General features: G+C 44.6%; 1 protein-coding gene across 1 annotated transcript in view; it reads right to left on the bottom strand.

Annotated features, from left to right (window-relative positions):
- Positions 1–6,562, bottom strand: part of klf12b (Kruppel like factor 12b) — a gene marked incomplete at its 5' end in the record, with an annotated part of 35,395 nt that extends 28,833 nt beyond the window's left edge. The window contains 2 exon segments of the mRNA XM_079277345.1: positions 6,468–6,529; positions 6,531–6,562. Of these exon segments, the coding sequence (XP_079133471.1) occupies positions 6,468–6,529; positions 6,531–6,562 (94 nt within the window).
- Between the last annotated feature and the right edge of the window lie 12,346 nt (positions 6,563–18,908).

Below are 18,908 nucleotides of genomic sequence, written 5' to 3'. Positions count from 1 at the left end.
GGTAGAGAGAATGAGGCTGGTCTCGGGTGAATCAATAAAAACAAAATGGGAAAAAAAGCACTCTGTGACTCTGTTCTAGTCCCTTATTTACTCTCAGTGCACAGGTTCTCGGTTGAGCTGACCACGCTGCAGCGCTTAATGATCATCTGAAACCGACAGAGGTGCATTGTGGGCACGGTCCTGGACAGAATTCGCAGTGAATCAATTTTTTTTTTCAAGAAACGGTGAATACTGTCTTATGTGAGGAAACCACACCAAAAAAAAGTAGAAATACCAAATTTTGTAGCCGGCATTAAGAATAAAACCCCACGAGGAACACGTCGAAGATGAAAGCGGAACGCAGTGAATCCCAGTCGTTGCTCCTTTCTCGAAAGTTATAGCTGCCATTCAGTGTGCTGCAGCAGAGGGTCAGAGGGGAACCCTGCTCTCTCTATCTCTGGCCCTAACAGGGAGAAGTGGGATGCATTCGATTATCCGTCCTCACAATAACCTGCATCCTTCCAAACCACCACCCACCCACATCTCTCTCTGCCTTTCTCCCTGTGCCCTTTTTTCTCTCACTATCTCCTGCGATACAAACAAAGCTATATGCATACACAAACAAACGCACATGCGTTCCACTTTTAACAGTCCTGCAGGGGTCCTCTTGGTGCAGCGGCTCGATGTGCCCCCCCTACCCAACCTTTGTGCTGACACAACCGAACGGCCAATAACGGACCGACCAAAACATCCTAACGCGCTGACACTTTTTTATTCGGTGAGCGGTTATTCTCGCTCACCGTGTTTTCCCCCCTCGGTTTGACCCATTCCAGCTCTCTTGGTCGCACTCAATAAAAGCCGGCAGCTGTGTTTACCTCCATTACTCATGCGCTCACGCCTTCACCGTCATCGTTTTTCCCCTCCCTTGTTGGACAGATATCCGTGCTGTGCTGATACCTGGTCGCGGCAGCTAATTGAGAGGAGTTATGGTCCACGGCTCGAGCCTACATTTCGGTTGAGTTACGGCCAAAAGGGTCTGTGGAATGCCACAGGCACCCCCCTACCGAAATGGATTCCACATGTTGTTTGCAAAATGTCCTTGACTTGCAGCACAACTGGAAACAACGTTTGCTGCAGCATCCTTTACGCAGGTCTGCTGAAACCATCTGTGCTGAGGCTGGAGAGGTTGCAGCTCCCCAAAGATTCTGCAAAGGGGGAAACTCTAAATTTAAAACCAGCTAAAAAAAAAGAAGAAAAAAAAAGAAGGGTCCAACACTCTGACAATGCTGACTTTGAACGCTCTTCCATCCTCTTTTCTTGGCTTCCTTCCATTTCTCTTTCCTGCCGTCCACCAGCCGTGTCAGGCTAAAGGGGGAAACACACACTTGGCCCTTCCATTGACATACCTTTCCATCCGCGCCGTGGAAACATGTGGAGCAAACTTAAAATCAGAGTCTGGGGGGAAAGCTCTGCTAAATTAGTCACTTCCAGTCAGCACTGAGTGTGCTGCTCTAGAGATGGTGTCATTACTGGAGGGAAAAAGACTTGGATCGCTGAGCTGGTCAGGCAACATCATCTTACATTCTGCCCTTCCTTTGTTGGCAGTTTTTCTTTCTGTCAAAAGATAAGCTGGGTCGCTCTAGAGAGGGTTCCAACTGTGAAAAGAATTACACAGAGCAACGCAGTAGAAATTCAAAATACTCACGGTGACGTTTGACAAGCTGAAATCGCCCGTTTTACATTGTAGTTCTCTCTGTCTGTGTTCACTTTTTGGACTGTCAACCTCAGATTCACTGGCTGTTGCACAACACTTTCCGTACTCTCTCTCGCTCTCTCTCTCTCTCTCTCTCTGTCACAAAACACACGCACACACACACACACACACACACACACACACACTCCGGCACTCCATGTACAACCTTAACTGAAATTTTGGTCAACAAACGTGGGCTGGACACCGGGGCCGAAGGTTGAATCCACAAGAGAGATAGCAGAGGGAGAGAACATTTTGTCATCTTCTTGACACAGTGAAATAACAGCCCCCCCCCCCCCTCCCCCCGCCCCCGGAGGAGGCCAGCTAACAGTCGTTGCCTATGAATGCAGAAAGTCCGACGTATGGAACTACCGACGCACGTCTCGCCATTCAGGAGGAAACAGCAAAAATACCTGCAAACCTTTTGGATGTTTAACCCTCTCAACCGTTTTTGTGCTGTCGATGTTTTGGGGCAGGTACATCTATCCATAAACAAAGTTGATTACTGAACTATTTGGGGGGGGGGGGGGGCACAGGATATCCCAGAATGGACCTTGAGCACAACCAACCTCCATGACCTGCCTCCCTCCTTTTGTGGCTTTGCAGACCCCCGAATGAGGCGTCCAGCTGTACAGCGCACTGCAGTCTATCCACAATCAATGGCGATACACTCCATAACACCCACATGGATCAATGATACAGCAGTCGGTCAATATGGCAGCGGTTAACCCGGCTGATTCGGGGGGGGCGATAGCGGGAATGTCACATCTCCCCGGATGAGACAGTGAGCGTACGTGTTCTGTTCTCGGACCGCACATACTAGAGCACAGCGCTTCCTCCTGAAAGAGTCCGTCTGTCGACGCGAGTCCAATTTGTGCGTTTGTGATCTGTGGCGGACAGATGATGCATTTAGTGGGGGGCAATCCCGCCGTGCAATTAAGTGTGCCGGGCACAGCGGTGATGATGGACAGATAGAGTCTATCTGTTGGGGGATTGGCTTTTTAATTGAGTCCCCCCCCCCACCTGCACCGATCTCTATCGTAAGCTCTTGGACCGTGGCTGGGGTGGAGGTGGGGGGTTGATTCAATGAAGGAGTCAGAGTGACAGTATAGCAGCTTGATGCTGCTGCTGTGGGGGGGGGGGGGGAAACACACAGAGAGCGCCAAACAAACAGACAAACGACATCGCTCCATCCCAACAAGAAGTCAGCTAATACTCGAGAACTTTCGCCAATTCCAAACCAAGTCAGAACCTAACCAAATCTGAATCATAGCGTTAAGATTGTCTTGATATAGTCATGCCAATCAGGGCGTCAGATCAAAAAAATACATATGTTTTTGTTCTAGAGAGCATGGACAAAAATCTTTTTTTGTTTTGAAGTATTGACCAAGTGTACTCAAAATGACAAGACAGAAAAAGTAAATTGCCAAAGTGATTCTTTTTTTTTGTTGCTAAAGATGCCAATGGAAGCCAATACCAATTTGAAAAGGACACAACTCTGCGGAAAATTCTGTGAGAAGACAGCAGCTAAACATGGAAATTACAAATCACTGATTCAAATCGGTTCATTCAAAGATTCGTAGTGACTTTTTCTCTAAGCTAACCAATCACATCATTCTTCAGCTGAATTTTAGTAAAGGTATCAGTAAGTGAACGCATCACAGTTCATGCCGCTGCAGCTTTCAGCGCACTGATACATACAGGCTGTTGCTAGTTCGAGCAAGGTGGCAACCTCCACGGCTGAAAAGTAAAGCCAATGGAGAAGTGACTTAAACCTGCATTCTCTCTAATGGCCATCAGGGGGAGACTCCTCTGGTTGTATGGAACACTATGGGAAAATTACTCTACTTCTCTCTTGATTTATTACCTCAGTAAACTTTGAGCTACATGCTAAAGCCAGCACAATAGCAGGCTCGCAGTGACGATGCTAACACACTGATGTTTGGCTGGAATCGTGTTCACCTTGTTCATAATCTCAGTTTAGAGCGTTAGCATTTGTTAATTCATACATTTTTGTTAATTAAGTACAAAGTCTATAGCCTACCCAGTTTCATGTCATTCAATTCAAAACTGTTGAGACGTTTCCCTTAAAACCACAAACGTGAGCCTCGTGATATAGTGCTAGGCAAAAAAGTCAGAACATCACCAAAGTCAACAGGAAAAGGCTGCAACTTCCGAAACGTCACAAAAGTGAAGCTAAACTTGCGTTCTCTCAAATGGCCATCAGGGGGCAAACAGAAGTCTGGTTGTATAGAAGTCTATGAGAAAGTGACTCTACTTCTCTCTTGATTTATTACCTCAGTAAACATTGTAAACATGAGTTTATGGTCTCAATCTCAAGTTTCATGTCTTCTTCAATACAACATGATGTTCGTTTAGTAAATTATGGTCCATTTAGAGTCAAATAGACCATAAAGCGAAGTATGCTTTAGGGCGGGCGGGGCTACTTTGTGATTGACAGGTCGCTGCCAAAGCATTGTCTCGTCTGGGAGTTGTTTGTGTTTTTGTCCTATAACTTGAACCCTTCACAGTGTTTTTATTTCATAAGGGTTCATTATAACATTTTGGTTGCCATAAAAATGTCAACATGGTGACTTCGTCCACTTCTTATATACAGTCCACGGTTCAAGCGTTTATGTTCATATATTCATATGTTCATATATGTTCTATTTGTGTGTTATGACATAAAGATTGTTTCCATGGCTTTTGTGGTCTTCCGATATGCTTTAAATAATACTGCGCATCCCGACTGGGCTGCTGACAGTCTGCAGTGAGAGGAGCTCCACTGCTAAAAAGCCACCGATTCGTTAAGTGACAATGGTGGTTCCGATTTTTTCGTACAAGTACGGAACGCCACTAGTGGCAGCTACACCATCTAATTGTGACCGTGACACCTCAACACAGCGGCCACGTAGTTCAATGTCGCAGCACTAACATAAAAGTGCATTTCACCTTATCGTGGTAAGTACCGCAATCCCAATACCCGCAGAATTATGCTACTTCTTCAGGTGACACCACCCTGTCTCACGACTCTCCCTCGCCACTCATGCTCGCATGTGTGGTAATATCAGCCTGCTTATTCATGCACAGGGAGAAGGGCCCTTTGTAAATGGATTTAAGTGAGGGTTTGAATGGGCTCTAATCTTACTCGCTGAACATCCGTGAGCTGCAGGGGGTCTCTTCCACACACACACATGACCAAGCCCCCTCCTTTTTTTCCATTTTTTTTTTTTGCGTGGATGAGACCCCCACTTAAATGCACAGAAACACATACACACAAACACACCTCTGTCACACAGATAAAGGCAAGGTTGGGCCTCTCCGCAACGCGGGGGTAAAGTCACAGAGGTCAGTGCTCAGTTTCCACATCAAACCCAGGAGCAGAGGCCAGAGTCTCACTCCCCCCCCCCCACCCCCCCGTGCTGCATGTACAAATGCCTTTGCTGTCAGCTCTGCCCTGGTCCCCTGCAATTGAAAATAACAGCCAAGGGCCAGCCCCCGGCCACTCTCCCCAACCTGGTGGCCCCCCTGCCTCTCTGACAGCCACCCATCAATACCAATGACTATTACCCTGGAAGTGAGAGCGCTGCCGATGACATCCAAGACACCACCCCTGCAACACTCCCACACACACACACACACACACACCCCACCCCCCCACCCCTCCAGTGTCCTTCCTCCGCTACCCGAGCCTCCTAATGTTTAACCCGTTGCTAACAGCCTCGTTTCTGTCTCTAAGCTGCTACAGTAAGAAACGGTGGGCAAACAAGCCTGCCTCTCTCTCTTTCACACACACACACACACACACACACACACACTCACACACACACACACTCACACACTCACACACACACACAACTTTCTCAAGGCATGCACGGAACTCTGACAAGCAGCAAACTTTTCTTTTTTTGTTTTCCCAGCGAGAAGTGTTGAGAATTTTGGTGCCGTCTCACTGCACTCCTCTTGTAGCCCCCCACCCCCACAGTCAGTACCGCTCTACACCGCTGCTACACTGCTCGGCCTGATATGTTCAGAAGTTTCTCTCGAGCTAAAATAAGTGAGACGGGTTAGGGTTTCGAAACCGGGTGTGCCCACACTGTAGAAAGTCAGGATGCTGTGTATTCACTTTTGTGTCATGACAGCTTGTGCATTTACGTTGGGAAAAAATGTGTGTTTCAGGTCCAGTCCAGCACCATGCAGGGTCTCTTGTTTCCTCACCCCCCCCCCCCCCCCCACACACACACACACACACACTGACACAATGTCACCAAGCACAATGTCATAGGTGATCTGAGCTGTCACGTCTGCTTTGACAGGGAAATGACAGCTGAACGAGACACACTGAACAACAAGCACAAAGCCCAGCCGACGTGACAAACGCAGCACACAGCCAGGCAGCAGAGGAACAGCACGGAAAAGAAATGCACAGACCTTGTCAGAAGCTGCAGAGCCGGTGGAGACAGTTTTTCCCTTCCTACAATCCTCTGTCTCCTCTCCTCCTCTCCCTCTCCTCTCTTCTCTCCTCTCACTCCGCTTGGTGTGTAGGCGTGTGTGTGTGTGTGTGTGTGTGTGTAGGCGTGTGTGTGTGTGTGTGTGTGTGACAGTGAGTGAGTGAGTGTGAGTGCATGTGAGTGAGCAGCTCCCTCCCCTTCTGCCTCTCAGCTGCTCGGCTCAGGCAGTTCTCAGGAAATGAATGGGAGCGCACAGAGAACTGTTGTACTTGCAAACGACTTACCCCGAGTCACATGATCCGCTAAATGTAGGGTGGGCCGGTGGGTGGAGGCTTCATAAGCGAAGGGGAAGACAATATACTCTAAGCTTTAACAGCATGCATCGAATTACACAGGGGCCCCTCCGGGGAGGTTTCCGACGCGTCCGCTCTCTGCCAGCCCGTGTTCTTCACTCTCTACCCCTACCGGAGCGCAGCGGAGAGCCCCGGGCCGGGGGGGGGGGGGCACCGGCCGGAGCACCTCCCCGTTTAAAGGGGACGGAGAGGAAGGTGTAGGCGGACGTGAAAGAAAAGGGTGGGGGGACAGTTTGGTTTATAGACTACAAGTTTAGTCATGTGACAGTTTTCTTTTCTTTTCTTTCTTTGCGAATTTGCAAATGTTATGATAGTCGTAAATGAAATACAATTGTATTAAATATTTGAATGTAAATATTTGAACAGTTGGTCTAACTGTAGATCAGAAAGTTAGTTGGATTAGTTTGATAATCAATAAAAAATGCTCCAAATGTGATTCACGTAAACTGATTGTTTTTGTATTTTAGACAGTTGGACCAAAAAGTAATTTATTGACGTACGTCTGTTGAACTTATGTTTAATAGACTAAATGATTCATTTGAAAATATGTGGCCGATTATTCGATGGTGAAAGCAGCGCGGTTTTCTTTTTATAATTCAGATATTCACAGAAGAGAGATTTTGATTGATGGAGAAAAATAATTTAATTTTCAAATATCTATCTTTTAATCATTAATAGGTCTCATTCTTTTTCTTACACCTGTGTTTCGAAACATCACAGCTTTAAACCTTGAGAAAAATACAATTGACTAAAAAGAATGCACTATGCATACTATCAATTATTTATGTATTTACTTCATAGTCAAAATAATTGATTCATCGCTTGCTCAATAAAATGTCAGAAAATAGTACAAATATTGTTCTTTGTCTTAATATTGACAGTGATGATTCTTCAGTCAGTTAAAAGATAGATATTGAAATTAAGATATTCAATTCGCTTTTATAGAAGTCTATGAAAAGCAGCGAATATCCATGTTTTAGAAACTGGAAGCTGTGGATTTGGGAAATTTTTGCATAAAGAAATGACCCAAACTATTTAATTGATGATTGAAATTGTTGCAGATTCCTTTTCTGCTCATCAACTAATCAGTTCATTAACTAATTGTTACAGCTCCAACTGGCTGAACTCCAAAAATTCTCAAAGATATGTCGATGTATACGTTTGCATGAATGCTAGAGCCATTTTTCTCTCCTCTTGGTTAGATTATAGTCTCTGTTCCGACAGTGAAAAGCCACATTTCTGCCTGCTGTTCAAATGACCAGCCTTGAATAACATGCTGGAACATTTCCCAATAATGACTGCTTTTAAAACCTCTTTTGTGTGGTGCCTGTGCTGCTGTACCCATGTCAGTTTTCCCTTCTGGTGTTCTCCGGATTGATGAAAGGTATATCTCTGTGGCTTGAGAGGCTGATGCTGCTCGGCGCCCACAGCCAGTCCCCCGGGAGCTCTAATTAAGGTAAAGGAAGCGGGGCTCATCTGCATGGCTGATTGAGCTCTTACCACTCTACATGGTGCTTTATCTGTGGAGCTGGAGAAGCCAGAGATGATAGTGAGGGAGAGAGTGGAATTAAACACTACAGTAGTACACTGAGCCTGGTCCAACTGCCCCCCACTTATTTATTCATTCTGTTTCACTTCAGATAATGTATGTCTTCTGTTCGCAATGAATGGAGGATAAAATGGTTGGGTGGAGACGAAGGGATGGAACGAAAGGGATAGAAGACTAGATTAATGAGGTTGGACGGGCAGGATAAAGGGATGGTTGACTGATATGACGGAGAATTGAGAAGTGTATTTTGTGGCTGCCTGGATAGTAAGGGCTCTGGGTGTCCGACAGTAAGAAGGGTCACAGTCTGGCTCTGTGTTCGCATGCTTCCGATTTTTTGTGAAGACTGGACTGAGTCTTTAAAAGACTGATCTGGCATCATATAAATTTAAGTTGCATGTAGTCTTTGTTTTAACACCGGTTCAAACTCACACAGCCCAACCGTTGTCATTCCCAGCTCGTCAAATACCGTCACTTGGTCAGTGCTCCTTGGTCAGTGCTCCTTGGTCAGTGCTCCTTGGTCAGTGCTCCTTGGTCAGTGCTCCTTGGTCAGTGCTCCTTGGTCAGTGCTCCTTGGTCAGTGCTCCTTGGTCTTGGCATTAGTATAAAAAGAAGGATAGTCCACAGAGTGTGGGTTGGGGGTGCAGGACACGAGGTGGACGGGTTAAACAAGGACAACACAGGACTTTCATCCAGGAGACCGCCGTTCGTGTCCAGTGCGAAACTAAAAGTAGACGCCGACATTTTGTCATCTCAGTTTGCTGGTCACGTGACTCCTTTGTCACTTGATAGTGAGTACTACATTTCCATTTTAAAACGCATATCTTTTGCTACGTTAACACCTAGCGTCCACACTACTCCGGAGTTTTAGCCCCCCCCCCCCCCCCGAAAACGGAGGGGTTTGGCAACGCTACTGTCACTAATTTCCTCCCCCCTTGCTGCTACCTTGATGTGGTGTGGAGGCTTGCGTGCCTCAATGACCCTGTGAGCTATACCGACGGGGGCTTAGGTCCCTGGCAGGTTTAACCATGCCGGGCAGGTTACGGGTGAGGGGTCTGACAAAAGGCGGCACCTGGTCTGGGGGGTTGGGCTCAGGGTTAACAGCTCTGTCCTGTAAAATAAGTATTGTTACGGAAACAGCAACAAAAGTATCAAAAACAACTAGATGTGATGGGAAGTTGGAAGTTCTTCATATCAAGCACAAGACAAGGATAGGCTATTGGAATGTGCGTACAATGTATGAGTCAGGGAAACTTGCGCAAGTGACAAATGAGATGAGAAGATACAACATACACATACTAGGAGTAAGACAGACTATCAACCTTCCATACCAAGAGTTTAAGACGAATACTGCACATTTTCTGGCCAAACACCATCTCAAATAAAGAACTGTATGACAAATGCCAACACGAAAGCATGGAGACCATCCTAATGAGAAGAAGATGGGGATGGATAGGACATGTGTTGAGAAAAGATCTTGCTGATATCACAAGAACAGCCTTACATTGGACACCAGAAGGGAAAAGAAAAAGAGGCCGACCAAGAAACACATGGAGAAGAACTGTGGAGAAGGAGATGCAGAGCCTAAACCACTCATGGGGCACCATCCAGCGACTCGCCAAGGACAGACAGGAGTGGAAGACTTTTGTTGCTGCCCTACATACCAAGAGGCATAAAGGGAAATGATGACTGTCACTAATTTAGTTTGAAAACTCCATGAGGGTTACCTTGTAGTTTGGACAGGCGGAAACATAGACCTTTGAAAAACGAGGACGTAGACAGCCCGGACGTTTGAAGACACGGTTTTCGGCTTTGAGGAGGGCGATCGACACAGAACGGAGGACTATCCTTTTCATATTAATGCTTACTTTGTTCTGCACAACTATTGTGAAGTTCACAAAGAAACTGTAAATGAACAAAAGCATAAATGTTCACCAGTACGACAGGGACTTCAGCCACCAGCAGAGCTATGAATAACAAAACCGGGTAAATGAGTGAGAGACGTGTGTTAACCAAATTTATTGACCCATAATTTAGTAAACTTTAAATTTTAAGTGTTCATTTTAAATTACATTTAATGTATGTGTTTGTTTGTTTGTTTGTTTGTTTGTTTGTTTGTGTGTGTGTGTGTGTGTGTGTGTGTGAGAGAGAGAGATAGAGCCTGCAGCGTTGTAACTAAGTTTGAAAAATTTAATTTGTCTGTTTGAGTATAGAGGAAGATTATAAAAGACGATTATAGAGGAAGCTCTTAAGTATCAGGCACGGCCTTTTATTATTAAAGAGTTCGATAATACTCTGTCTGTAACTAAGCAACCATTTACTTCCTGTTTACACTGGCACCCACATGCCCAGTTTATGTGAATAGCATGCGTTTTCAGGTTTGCTGGTATGTATGGAAATCATTTCTAAAACAATGCTGAAACGCCCGTGTGGACGTAGATCGTTTTAGTTTTATAACCCGGGTTTTAAACGGAAACGCATTGGTGTGGATGTAGCCTAAACCTAACTAAGTGGTTTTGTTTATTTTGAACTGACACACTGGCCCTGACACGTCCAAAGCTGACGCTAGAGGCGTACCTAGGGCGTCATAGTTTGAGGTTTAGGGCCACTGACCAAGCATCACTATTTGACAAGTTGGGAGTGTCAACATGTTGGATTGCTGTGTTTATTCCTCCAAGTCAGTAACACCCATCGGCCATCCACCTCACGCCTCTTGCTCCACCCCTGCTCAGGCCCCAGGCCACTTGCTCCGCAGGAGGTTTTCCCCTGCCAATCATCTCATTCCCTATCACCTGAGCCTCAAGTGTTTCTTGTGAGTTTGTACTTAAGTCCTGGTTTTCAGTCGTCTCTGTTGGGTCCTGGGTTTTGTTCTGTTACGATCCTATCTACTGCGTTTGGGTCGACCTGCTCCACTCTTCGTGACAAGAGGCTGATTGAATGAACAGATGGACAGAATGATGAGGATCTACAATTAAATGTTGTTGTTTTTAAGCATTTTGATAAAGATGTGTGCGAGTGCATTTGGAGTTTTATGATGGCCAGTGGTTAGATATCATTATCTAAAGACTATATGTTTGAAAAGCTATATTTTAGCTGATACCAGTACAAATGTTTTTACATCAGTTCCACCCCTATTTTTATTGAATATTTTCTTTGTATTATTGATTTCGGTGAAATAGGGCTTTTACAACTTCTACTGTCAGCAAACCTCCAAAAGGCTTTTTTATGTGTGTCTGTTTCCATGACACCCACTCCAATACCCATAAGCACAGCCACCTACCGACCAATCACACAATAGGAACAGCTCTTAGGGTGGAAAAAATACCCATTACACAAAAGCTTGCACAGAATTGAACTGCTGCATTTTTTGTGTGTTTGTTTTAGTCGATGTGCTTCAATGGTCAGTACACAAATCCTTTCATAGCAAGGTGATACTCAAAAAGAGGTGACCAGCCAACATCCCAGTGAGCATTTTTTGGTTCAAAAGACGTTTAAAAGACGTCTATGCCCGACGTTGAAAAGCCGTTCACGCTTAGACCAGCGTGATTTGCAATACTATAATTTTTCGTCCTCTACATTGTGCTAATACTAATATATCATGATTTAGAGGCTTACTAAGAAACCACATCCACATTTATCAGTTGAAAGCCAGTATTGGACATCACGGTGATATCTGGTCTAAACGTGAGCGTTGAATCAACGTCTACAAATAGTCGGCTAAAAACCTTTCACTTTTCACCGTGTTTTAACCGTGTATTCAGCCTCACCGTGTTTTAACCGTGTATTCAACCTCACCGTGTTTTAACCGTGTATTCAACCTCACCGTGTTTTAACCGTGTATTCAACCTCACCGTGTTTTAACCGTGTATTCAACCTCACCGTGTTTTAACCGTGTATTCAACCTCACCGTGTTTTACCCGTGTATTCAACCTCACCGTGTTTTAACCGTGTATTCAACCTCACCGTGTTTTAACCGTGTATTCAACCTCACCGTGTTTTAACCGTGTATTCAACGCCGAAATGCTTACAGTGCTTCTGGGTATAGAACACATCAACAGTTTCCACTTACAGGACAAAAGACCAAGTGACACAGCAACAGTTCATTTGTATTTATTAAAGCACAATATAAATATAACAATGTTCTTTATATAAAAACATAATCTCCTTTTCCTTCTTTAAATGTTGTTTTCAAAGCCACACAGGAGCCTGTTTCAGGAGATCTGCCATATTTTCAAGCTGGACATCTGTAAATAAAACAAGTATTAGAAAAACATATTGACTTAACGTAACGATGGCCTGCCTCGGTCAGCGCTAGCTGCTCTTGGCCTGTCTCGAACGATTCCGTCGTGACGCCCTTTCCGGTCATTACGCTGTCATTTTCTTCGGCGATCGCCAACCAAACGTAAATAATATTAATTCATACATATCAAATAATCTATGTGTCAAATTTCATGAATATATATGGACTTTGATGAGAGAAAGCAGAAAGAACGCTCGGGCGACGCTTAAACAGCTCGAACGGAAATTAAGGAGCTTTTATTGCATCATTTGGAGTTGTTGAAGCGTGATATCTTATTGTGAAGGACAGAACTACGGTCCCGGATGTGTTGACAGCATTGATGGTCATTTTTGCAACCGTGGAACAAGCGAATATCCCCGAAAAACCAGCAGCAGCCAGTGTTTACAACGTGTTTGTACGGATTAGGCCAAGAGCAGTGCACGGCTAATTCACCCGTGTTAGCATCGTTTTAACGACTCTGGTAAAGGCAAAGCTAACTGTAATAATTACAACAATATTTCGTTTGAAAGGTACGAAGTTTAACTTCAGTTTAACACCATTAAATCAACTGAAAACATTACACGATCATTTTTATCAACATTGTAAGTGAATTGTATTGAAACATTAGCTAAAAACTGTCCGGTTTGGGGTACAATTCCGTTAGACCAGTTTTGAACGTCTCTACACCGGAGACCATAGACGTGTCTTCAACAGAACGATGCAGACCTGGATATTACACAATATTGTTTATATATTGCCATAACCCAAACAACAATGTTTTGACCATGATCTATTCACGTTAGTACAGTACATTAACTAACACACATGTCTGCTGTTTACTGTTCGTAAACTGCTAACGCTACATGCTAACAAGCTAGCAGCCTCGCCCGCATGATGAGTAACATGATATTAATGGTATGGTAATAATATTTCGGTTTGCAACACTGGAATAAAGTAGTTCAAGTACTTACAGAGTAGGTCATTAGCGTGAAGCCTCGTTTATTCCATCAGCTCGTTCACTTCCTCATCACTCAGTAAGAGCTAGCTAGCTCAAACCATGTCGTGTTTCCAGCCTCTAACTTAGAACAATGCAGAGTCCGTGCGCATGCGTATTCCAGCAGTAAACACAGAGTTGTATTTTAGTGAACATATACAGACATAATGTGCTCTGCTCTCATTATGATGTCCTGGGAGCTTCTTGTTGACAGCACACAGTCTATAGTTCCATATTTACGACGTTTTATATGAGACATTGAATGCGTTGAAATCACGTCTCAGTGTAGACCACATATGAACAGACAGCGGAATATGATTTTGGAGAAATACGTTTAAAGTAACCAAAATCGCGTCTCTTTCAACCTACAGCTGAACAAACCATCAATATTTTCAAAGAAATTGGTGTTTTGTGACACGTTGATATTGTAACCAGAATTTAGACGGTTTAAAACTCGTTGAAAACAGGTCTTAGACGTTCAGGCTCCATTTCAACGCTTTTTCAACTAGATATCAACGTTGAAATCCGGGTTAGTACTCACTGGGATGTATAGTGAAAAAAAGCTTCATTTTGCTGACCAACAGAAGGGGACATTCATCTGAAGCTGCGTGAGAATATCAAGTCAAGGCAATTGAAGCCAATGCATCGTGCTGTTTCAGTTGCAAAACTTTCTCCACTGTCTGTCTCTTCTCTTCATAATCGGACATATCCAATATCAGGTTGTTTCAAGCAATCAGTGATTCCACACAATGCTGCGCACAATTTGTTTTACAGGTCACTCATCTCGAGTGCGCTGATACACGAGAACAGTCAATTGTATATTAATACGGCATTACCAATCTCGGAGAAAAATTCAGATTTGCGTGATGAGAGGGCTGGCTAGTTAACAGGCGCTTTGAAGGCCCTGTGTGTGATGGAACACGAATGTAACATCAGCCGCAGGGCCCGCTGATGATCTATAATGACGTCCTGAGGAGCTCTTTTAAGAAGAAACCTTCACTGTGTAACTGGTGCACCGGGAGTCCTGGCATGTGTTGAAGGAAGGCAGGCACATCGGAGCGCAAACAGGCACTCCGAGGGTGGAGTGAGGAGCGGAAAAAGAGGGGAAGAAAGCTACAGAGAGGAACTGTTGAGGTGAGAGGATGACGGGAGGCAGTCTGAGGGACATAGGGGGAGGGATCCGGAAGGGGGTGTCACGGTGCTGGACTCCGAGCTTGCTCCTGGTGCACCTAGTGGGGCTTATTAGAGACACAATCACCCTCTCTCGAGGCTACGCCCACTCCGCACATAGGTTTGCTAATGCGTCACCCAGGGGTGGGAGCGGTTCAAAGACGGGCGTGGGTGTCTGGGGGCATCATTTGTGGAGCACCACGATAAGCCGCGAGACACCATCAAGAGCATTATCACCACACACTTCTCCCTTGCATCATCTGAACCCAATCTCATCAAATGATTGTAACACCGTTCATCGTTTGGTCACACGCTACATTTCTACACCGAGGGGGCGAGTATCCATACTGTGCAAAGGAAACCTAAATGTGTCTTCGTAAAGAGTGTAAAAAATAAATAAAAGTGTGTGTGTGTATACGTGTATGTGTCGGGAAATGCTGCACGTGAGCGATGTGATGCTTCTTTCTTGTTGTCTCTGGCTGAACTTTACACTGTGGACAGAAAGAACAGACACGCCAGACGAGGAGGGAGCAGAGAAGCTAACCACAACCTGTTACTGCTTAGGCCGGGAGGGAGGGAGGGAGGGAGTGGGAACGGGGGGGGGACACTCAAGAAATGGAGGACATTCTCTTGAGGTGGAGGATGTCACTGTAATCAATACATAGCCACTACACATGCTTTCCTTTCCATTTTGAAGAGGAATGTGATTTATACCTCACTTTGAAATATTTTGCACACAGGCTTTGAATAGAATAACGAAAGAGTACGGAAATTGACAGGATTTGAATAAAAAAATAAAAAAGTGAATTGTCGGCTAGAACACCTGAAGAAGAATCAATGTGAAACCTTGAAAGTAGGACGGACAAGAATGCATTCACACTGTCAGCCCTGGTTTCTATGAAATGCTCACCTCTGGAGCTTCTCTTTATTCCCCGCAGCCCCACTCTGTTCCCACTGTGAATGGCCAGCACAATAATAAGGCAGCACACAGAAGAATGAGAAGCGCTTGCTCTCAGCTTCACAAGTCAAGGTTGTTTTTGCCCTCAAGAATGAAATCCGAGAAGTACAATGGATCGGGCCCGGCCCGTTCTCCTGTCTGCCCTCCTCTCACGCTCAATATCTTTGTCGATTTGTGACAAAACTTCGTGGAATGATGCATGTCATGACACAGGTCTGCCAAAGGAAGGGACATGCACATGACACATGTTTTATGCAAGGCTCTATTCTGGCATTTTGTACAATTGCACTGACATTTGTGTTCTTGACTTGCTTTTTTTAAGGATGGGCAGAATTTTAGAATCTCAGTGTTGTTTGAATTCTGAGAAAAATTAGCCAATGCCGCATCTCGCAGCTGCGTACAATCCCATTCGCAATACACATTTGATTCACAACAAGGTGTTATGTTTGCTGCTGCTTTGCTCAAGCAGAAAATAATTTTTTTTTTTTTTTTTTGGAGCACAGGTCACTCAGTATGGAAACATGTCAGTGTTCCTCAAGAAAGCCACATAATACAGTCAGAAATGTTCAGCAACCTTGATAGTTATCGTGTAAGAAAGCTTTCTTGAGGTAACGGTGTGATTGTTGAAGGGATTATTTCTAAAATATACAACAATTCCCTCAGGCAACTCCTAAAAGTTAAAGGGAAATCTGAGATTTGTTCCGAAAGACATTATACATGTTCGAAAATAATTGCTGAAAACATGTGAAAAGACTTTGTTCACCGTTTTTGATTTTGAGCTGAAATCATGGCTCGATGATGCACTGGAGCCATGCTTAACCCTTAACACTATATAACACCTAGAGCGCACAGCAGCTTTGGTTTTGCAGTTCAATTGCGAGTACCAACACTTACTTATCCCGTCTGTCATTGACGGGCCCTCTCTGTGTGCGCATGGGAGCTCGCAGCAGTTGAACGCGTGCTTTCGTCATTGGCTGGGTGGTTAATACAACATATTTATTTTTGCTTTACCTGGACTGGTCTTTATTACATGGCCAGTTCATTGCTTGATATTAATTTCGGAATAATGGTTTTTTTTTAACTAATTTATTTTCTAAATATCCCCTACAGAATTGTTTTACTAAAAAAGAAAAATAATTTGTGTTGTCATAAAATCCACAAAAGCGTCTTAAAACTCTTTTTTAAAAGGAAAGGTCACCGCAAAATCATCAAACATAATGGGGAATATAAGGTACTCGGCTTGTGGTGTGCAAAGCGACAAAAATATACATTTGAAAAACTCAACAGCAATGTTATTTTTCCAGAAATCATGAACATGTTTCTCAAGATAATCCACAGACCTCAGTTCTGGAGAGATCTCTCTTCAGCCGATATCTCCAACACTAGACAACTCATAGCAAAACAATCTAAAATGCCTTCATTCTTTAATAGTTAGTATTATTATTTATATCAGTCAGTTGCATTATAATACTCAATGCCTAATAGTCTGTATTGTTACCTCCCGTCAAACATTCATATCCTCCATATTATTCTTGTTTGACCCGAAATTGCCGTGACCGTATACCTTCCTATCAATTCATAATGTGTATTCAAAGCTTGATTAGCAGGAAATGGACTGTATAAACAGTGTATATAGCATACTTTCTATCACTGAGAATTGATATGCTGATAAAGTTGCACAATCCAAGCATATGGCTTTTATTCAATTGAACATTAGGATTGCCTTCTTCCTTTTATTCGTGTTTCATGTCGTGTTTTCTCCGATGCTGCAGCTGATTCAGAGGGACCTCGTCTCCTATATGACGCAATGCTCTGGTGACTTTGAAGTAATTCAATGTAATCGTTACGATTTATTTTTCGACTGATTGTGGGTTGACACAGCGAATGAAGGTTTCGGATGTGGAAGTGGATGCAGTGCGTACATTATAACTCTACTGTGCCACATCAGTGTGTGGCTCTTCTTAGTTTTCGTAGGTGCATCCACATTCCCAGATGCATGGGCATCTCCTGGGTCTTCCAGTATTCTGATACATGGATGGTATAGAAATAAACATTGGTGAAGTAAATTATTGATTCATACGTACATTTATACATCTATTTATTCATGGGCATCTGCCATCAACTGGATTCCAGGCATGCGGCGCTGTGTAATCTGTGACATCGGCTGGTTCGTTAAACTGAAAATAACTTGTATGCGTAAAAAGAAAACACACTAATAAAAGTGTGATTTAGCCACGTTTCTATTGCCTTCGATTTCCTACTTTGTACCATTGCAAGAAGTGAAGACGGCGCTGCAAGCAGGAGCCAAGAAAACAGAAGTGACAAATGAAAGAGAGATAGAAGAAGGAAGGAGAACCAGCCATGAGTAAAAAATTGTAACGGACAATAAAACGGAGCGATCTTGAGAAATCCAGAAGAAATGTACAGAGAGAAATGGAGCGTTAGGACATCTGCTCGCTCAAGGGGCCTCCCCTGGTCTAGTGGCTATGCATGCATGCATGTGTGTGTGTGCGTGTGTGTTTGTCCAGGCGTCGGTACACCTGCACAGACTGAGTGGGTTGGCTCAGTGGGCTGGCGTGGAGCTCCGTGGATCCCCCTCCAGGCCAGTTCTCTGTCAGGCCCTGCCAAGGTCAGCCTCCTGCCAGGGGGGGAGCGGGGGCGGGGGAGGGCGACGCTTCAGCATGACCACCGGGGCCTCAGCAGCACGCTGTGTCTAATAGCAACCACACACGCACACACACACAAACACGCGCACGCACACTCCCAGAATGAACTTTAACACTGCTACAGACACACGCAATAAGTCGCAAACTAGCAAGCGCTGATGGACATAGCAATAGCATGCATGCAGCAAGCCTTTACTCTGCAAATAAGATTTTAAAAAACTGACGGAAATTCTTTGGATTCGCTGACAAAGTAACTACAGCTCCTGGGCTTAAGAGGATGAAAGGGTAGCTAGGGAAGTAACAAGGAGACCTGTGTGTTTTTAAAAACTGCTAGCTCCGTATTATGTCCATTCCGTAGCTATCCGTTACGTAGATCAGCTTACCGGGTGGCTAGACCCAGGGTGGAGCCTGCCTCGCTGAAATACCCGAGTCACTTATGTACACACACAGGAAGCGTCGTAGGGAATACCGCAAAAAAGGTTGCAAATTAACATATCAGCGCGGGAAAAAAAATCCAACACCTTGACACGTGTGCAGGGGAGGGGTTGCCGCGGCAACGGTGGCGGCAACTTGAAGCGAAACCTGACATAGATCAAATCTTCTGCTTTACTCTGTGTCGCTCCGAGTTTCAACCGGAACTCAGCGAGCAGTGGATGAGAGATCAGCCCCCCCCCCCCCCCCCCATTGCTGTCACACCTGTCATCGACACTGGTGTGTGTGGAGCAGAGGCTGATCAGCCACCAGAGCCCACAGTGTTGC

Source organism: Melanostigma gelatinosum (assembly GCF_949748355.1).
Source record: "Melanostigma gelatinosum genome assembly, chromosome: 10".
NCBI lineage: Eukaryota > Metazoa > Chordata > Actinopteri > Perciformes > Zoarcidae > Melanostigma > Melanostigma gelatinosum.
This window is presented reverse-complemented; position numbering and strand designations above follow the sequence as displayed.